This window comes from Aspergillus luchuensis, chromosome 8 (genome assembly GCF_016861625.1).
Source record: "Aspergillus luchuensis IFO 4308 DNA, chromosome 8, nearly complete sequence".
NCBI classification, from domain to species: domain Eukaryota; kingdom Fungi; phylum Ascomycota; class Eurotiomycetes; order Eurotiales; family Aspergillaceae; genus Aspergillus; species Aspergillus luchuensis.
Window position 1 is genome coordinate 2,117,661 of NC_054856.1, and position 6,000 is coordinate 2,123,660.

General features: G+C 50.5%; 2 protein-coding genes across 2 annotated transcripts; both read right to left on the minus strand.

Annotated features, from left to right (window-relative positions):
• Nucleotides 1-604: 604 nt before the first annotated feature.
• On the minus strand, nucleotides 605-1,398 carry RPL26A (60S ribosomal protein uL24; the record flags this gene model as incomplete). Its single annotated transcript, XM_041681814.1, has 4 exons — nucleotides 605-844; nucleotides 902-934; nucleotides 1,188-1,300; nucleotides 1,380-1,398. The coding sequence occupies 4 exons, from the start codon at nucleotides 1,396-1,398 to the stop codon at nucleotides 605-607; spliced, it is 405 nt and encodes a 134-aa protein (XP_041548719.1).
• A 1,346-nt stretch (nucleotides 1,399-2,744) lies between these two features.
• AKAW2_80759A (MFS transporter) lies at nucleotides 2,745-4,565 on the minus strand (the record flags this gene model as incomplete). Its single annotated transcript, XM_041681815.1, has 1 exon — nucleotides 2,745-4,565. One exon carries the CDS (start codon nucleotides 4,563-4,565, stop codon nucleotides 2,745-2,747), a length of 1,821 nt encoding a protein of 606 aa, XP_041548720.1.
• Between the last annotated feature and the right edge of the window lie 1,435 nt (nucleotides 4,566-6,000).

Here is a 6,000-nt window from a genome sequence, read left to right on the forward strand (position 1 = left end):
CGGATTTCCCACAACTATTTTTGCGGCAAGTCGAGAACCCGATTATTAAGCCTGGCCGACCCGCCGTGGATTCTGGCAGTGGCACTACTGAGGAATGACATGCAGGAAGTGGACAATCCAGCAAGAATTACAGTTATATCCAAGGGGTCTGAAGATGGCCAGAAGGGATAGGCTACTGTGAAAGAACAAGGGGCAGCATCGCTCTACAATCACGAGTGCAATGGTTTCAAAACTGGGGTTGATTCACAATGCCGGGAAGTGCTGACTGGCGAAAAGGTCCGGACGACACCTTCTATCCCAATATCTATACCTGAGATAGAAAAAGCACCGTGCTCTGCCGCTCCGTCCGGAGATATAAGGTAGTCCCCAGTAACGGTCGCAGCAGCCAGTCCACCGGATAGAACACGCAAAGTCTCTGGGGGGTGCCGAATTGAAGTAGGTAGAGGAAATTGAATTTTTCGTTTTTCATTCATCAGAATACATCATGTTTTATAGATATATCCCGACTGTAGGCAAGATCCCATATTGTTCGCGTCTTCCGGAACTCCCGCGTTATCACTGCCATTTGCCAGAGATGAACTAAACCTCACAAAAATCCCCCGATTTAAGCGGACTTGGCCTTGACGGCCTCACGACCCTTGCCAACACGCTCAAGGATGGCCTCACGGTCCTTGTCGAGGTGGAGCTTCTTGATGACGACCTTGGAGGGGTGGAGGGGAATGGGGACGCTCTGGCCGTTGCTCTTGTCGCGGCTGATGCGCTCGACGTGGATGGCCCACTTCAGGCGGTAGACGCTGGTGACCTTGCCCTCACGGCCCTTGTTGCTGCCACGGACGACCATGACCTTGTTCTCAGTTTAGCGAGTGGATTAGATGTCGGGTTAGAATCAGCCTTGGCTCACCTCGTCGTCCTTGCGGATGGGCATGGAGCGGACCTATCAAACGACTTGCGTTAGAACCAATTTCTCCCAGCGTTGTTTCGTCATGCCTGATGTCTCGGATTGGATGCTTGTCGACTGGATCTGGTTTTTGTATCTTCCTGCCAAATCCCCAACTCGCTGGCCTGATCCAGCCTGTCCCCGACCGGAAAGAAAGAGAAAACCATGCCAAATCCATCTCCGCACACAAACACACCAAATCCCAGGGGCTGCAGAAAACAAAGAATCACATCGGTCTGATCGAACGTACATTGTACTTGGCGCGGAGCTCGCTCGAGAGAGGAGCAGAGAGGATAACGCGGCGCTCGCTGGAGGGGGCGTTGAAGTGGGCGGCGCGCGACTTGCGGCGAGAAGAGGCGAGACCTGAAATCATCACGAAGTTCAAATTAGTATGGATTGGATTGGCGAGATCGAGAAAAATCGACAGAACAGGACGACGCACTGGAGTTCCTGACAGCCATTGTGAATATGCCACCTAAAGGTCGTGGGAGAACTCGGACGGGTGTCGTGAGGGTCGTCGGAAAGGTCGTCAGGAAGAGTCTTACTGCTTTGCTGGATCTGTTTCGTTTGTGGCCGAAAATTCGGGCTGTGCGTCACATGACCCCCCGCTTCGCCTAGCGGCCAGGTCCGGCGTTATGATTGGCTAGCGTGGGTTTCCGCCCGCAGCCATTCTCGATGCTGACTGGAGCCCGGCTCGATTGCTCCTTAATTCAGAGGGTACAGTACTAGGAGTATTGATTATTGTAAATGGTAGGAGGAGATAATTGATGGAACGGCTAAGAATAGTTACCATGTATACTGCACTCTGCATAAATCATGATATCTAGAATTTCTGGTAAAGTATCATCTTTTTAACTAATTATATAACCTTCGAAACATTTCTAATAAATTGTTGTATGCTTTTGTCTCCATTTCTTTACACTTATGCAGGGGCATTTAAAGGTGCTCCCCGCAGGAGAAACTGGCTATACTCCCTACCCGATTAGGACAGGTAATAGGGCTGCCCCGGAGTTGATATACCACCCTGGTATGTTCTTCCCCAGATAAGAATAATTTGATGGTGAAGATTATCCAATTCGAATCGCTTCGAAATATGTAGTAATTTTGCTTAATCTCAAGCTAAAAGCCCAAAACTTCAGTCATGATTGATCTCCTGATCCCGAGGTTCATGACCGTGGAACTATATATAATGGGTCCTACTTACTAGTATACTAACTGACTCTAATCACCCACTTCTGATCATCCATCGATCGGTTCATCACCATTAATATCCACGTCCTCGCCTTAGCAGCACTACTACTCTTCACTCTCTTAGTGAACATCCTCAACTAATTGGTTGAATCCCAATGAGAAGGCTCATCGGAGCCCTCATAATCACCTCACACGAGGCTACGATAAGATATGACGAGATCGTTGAACACGTGACACCGCGCATCATTATCCTGTATCATAATGCTCACAGTACTTATACTCGAGTGGACTTAAGATATTAAGTGCGATAAGACACCGTCATCGATACTTTCCATATCGACAACTCCACCATGCCAATCGGCTTTGTATGCAACACCTAAATCGTTTAGTGGCATTCGTTATCGGCCTGCGCCTTATCTACCCCTAGATTACCCGACTAGTATGAGATGACCATTAAGCAGACGAAATGCCACGCTGAACTGAAGAGCAAAACAGTATTATTATCATTACTAGTTACTATCATCATATATCATCATAACAAGATAGCCACCAAAACAAACCCGAACCCATGATCTGGAGAAGATATCGATCGTTCCAAGTCTAACCAACCACCATTCTACTTCGCCGTGAACCTACTCCTCGCCCTCAGCGTCGCCCCAAACCGATAAAGCGCAAACATTCCCGCAATGCAACCCACTGTCAACCCGGCCAGCAGACTAATTCCAGGTCCAACCCCTAGATTGATATACAGGGGACGCGCAAAGAGCACCGCACCACAAGCCAGCGCACTGCGCATGAGATCATTCCCTGCAAACAGACTCGCCGCGTACTGCGGGTACGTCATGGGGATGTAGATGAAGATGCACTGAATCACCACGTAGATGCCGATCGTGTAGATCAGGATACCGATCACCGAGACGATCCAGTGCACCGAGGTGCGGGAAGTCCATCCGAAGAGGAATAGTCCGATGGGAGGCAGGAAGCAGGCGAAGAGGGCGGGGATGAGGCGTCGTTCGGGGGATTGGAGACCCTGTGTGCGGATCTCAGGCTCGAAGATCTTATTCAGGTAGATAAAGTAGGCGGGGACGGCGATGGCAAGGGCCACTGCAATGCTGAGGAAGACGAGGCCCATCTGGCCGAGGTTGAAGTGGTACATCTCGATGTAGACGATGGGGAAGACTTCGAAGAAGGAGTAGTAGATGCCGTAGATGAGACTGGTATAGATATTGACGAAAAAGATAGCGGGGTCGAGGACCACGATTTGCAGGGGCCGGTAGAGTGCTTCCATGGCCACTGCGGTGAAGGTGAGCTTCTTCTGGTTGATTTCCGACTGGGAGAGGAGTTTGTCGTTGCCGGTCAGTCGGCGGAGGCGTCGCGCGCGCTGGAGGAGGATGGCGTCGGGGAAGGTCTCGGGGAGGAAAAAGAACATCACCACTAGGATTGGTGAGGACATCCAGACCGTCTCCCACAGTGACCAGCGCCAGCCCTCGACGGGGACACTGAAGCCGGAGATGACGGGCCCCAGGGCAGGGCCCAGAGTGGCAAAGGCAGCCCATGCGGAGAGACCGTATGGTAGCTTTAGGAGACTGAATACATCGCCGATACTGGCACCACCGGTCGCAAGGCATGGGCTGCCGAAGAAACCTTGAAGAAATCGGAGGACGAGCAGGCCTCCGAATGTGTTGACCACCGCAGCACCAATGCTGAAAAGGATGAACAGGAGGAAGGTGATGATGTATGGAGGGTTGCGTCCGACACTGGGGATCTCGCTAAGCGGGGAGAAGATCATCGGGCCGATGCCGTACCCAAGAACGTACAAAGCCAAGCCTAATGATGCAGCTGTCGAAGAGACTCCGAACCGTTCTTGAATCTGAGTCGCGCTGGGGGTGTAAATGGACGAGCCCATGTAGACGACCAAGGTGTAGAGATAGATCTGAGAGACGACGACTAGCTTCTTGGTAGTGGTCCAGTTCTGGGGATTCTCGGGATCGCGCGTGGTATACCAATCAACCAGGATTGTACCATCTGCGGTCTTGGTAGGTGCGATAGGTCGGCTAGGAGCCTTCTGCAGTGCTTCTGTTTGCGTGGCAGCTGTATAGATACGTGCCAAGTCCGTTTGGGTCTGGACCTTTTCCACGTCCGCCATCGAAGGCACGCGGGTCAGTTCAGACGTGTCCAGGGTTTCTCCGTCTGGAGATTCGGATCGAGAGGGTTTCTCTGTTGTATCTTCGCGTTGTTCATCCTCCGCGTCGGATTCGGGCTTCGGGGACGGCTCGCCATCCCCTTCATGAACGAACAGTGTCGGGGAGGCGGCTCTGTCGGCGTAGCAATGAGGGCATTGGAAGTCCGGACGTTCCTCAGGGTGCAGTAGAACTTTATTTCTGGTTATCCAGCGCAGCAGTTGGCCGGCTGTACTGTTGCGGATGAGGCCTTTCATTGGTCAGAAGACTGTGTGCTTTTCTTTCTACTGAGTAGATGAGAGATAGAGGAGCTTGACTGATGCGAGAATGCATATTCCATGAGCGCCATCTTCGTGGATTTATACCTATCGTGAAGCTATGCTAGGATTTTTGTTCGAATTATTCAGCGTTTGGACAAAGGCACCTTCTGCTTCCATGGACGAAGGAAGCGGCCATTATTCAGCCACCAGGTGTCGTGCTGCATTGGTGGTGGTTGCGATAAGATGTCGACGATTACTGATCAGAAACGAAGCCACGCCATCATCGACAGCTCTAGATACGAGAAGATGCAACATGAGTTGGACTCGTGTTTTCCATCGCATTCGGTTGGCTGGCTTGGTAAGCGTATCTTAGAGTTTTAGCAGCCCATGGAAAATCACGTCAGCCCTAGTAGCGTGGGAAAAAAGCATTGGCAATCTGACTCAATAGCTGACAATTAGATGTCAACCGTGCACCAAGCGCAGAGAATGATCTGTGCAGTTTTCGGGCATTAATAATGACCTGTCAATTTTAGATTTCGCAAGATTACTGCGAGGACAAGCTCGGGGTTCTGTTATGTCAACACGCATACTCGGGTGGAGAGCCTCCCATCTCCACTGACTGGACTACTCAAATAACGTATCTCTTCGGAATGATCCCCACACGGCGCATGGGAATTTGAGGCTCATCTCCTACAGCAGTAGTGAGCAAGATTGATTTGACGTGTCGCGGCTACACAGGCTAGATGATCACCGCTTATCAGCCTCATCCTTTCTATCCCAAAGGTAATTCCGACATCAAAGGCCTGAGCAAAACATCAAATCGATTGCCCTCTGTCAAGCTTCTTACGCAATTGCTTCTCTCGAACGTCGCATGATGAAGGCGACAATTTCTGTAAATTGGTGGACCGGACATGGTCAAATCGTCTTGTGACGGTCGCTGTGGCTAAATAGTGGCTAGGTGGATGTTTATAACTAGGAATGAGAATTTGTATGAAACTAAAGTCGAACCGGGCAATTCACTGTCGAGATCATTCAGCTCATATTAATTCCACTTCGTCGGACAGAATCGGCGGGCCATTCATCCGTGTCAGCCTGAGGCAAGAGATTCATGTCGCTGGTGGCCAATCAGAGCCATGGAATGTGTCCGAACCGCCGATCCACTCGGGATGATTCTACCCGCAGATTAGATTGAGCTTCACCTTGACTTGTATAAGCCCGAGTTGAGTGCATAGCTCCCTTAACAATCATCATCATCAATAATCTCTATGTATCGGTGACTTTTCTGCACCCTAACTATTATGAGTGATGTACAGAATATGGCCGTAGGTATATATTACCTTGCGACCACTGCCCGCCATCATGTTTGGCTCAAGCAAATTCATTCCATCTTCTACCTTGCTGCAACCTGGTTCCCAAGGACCTGTGTAACGCT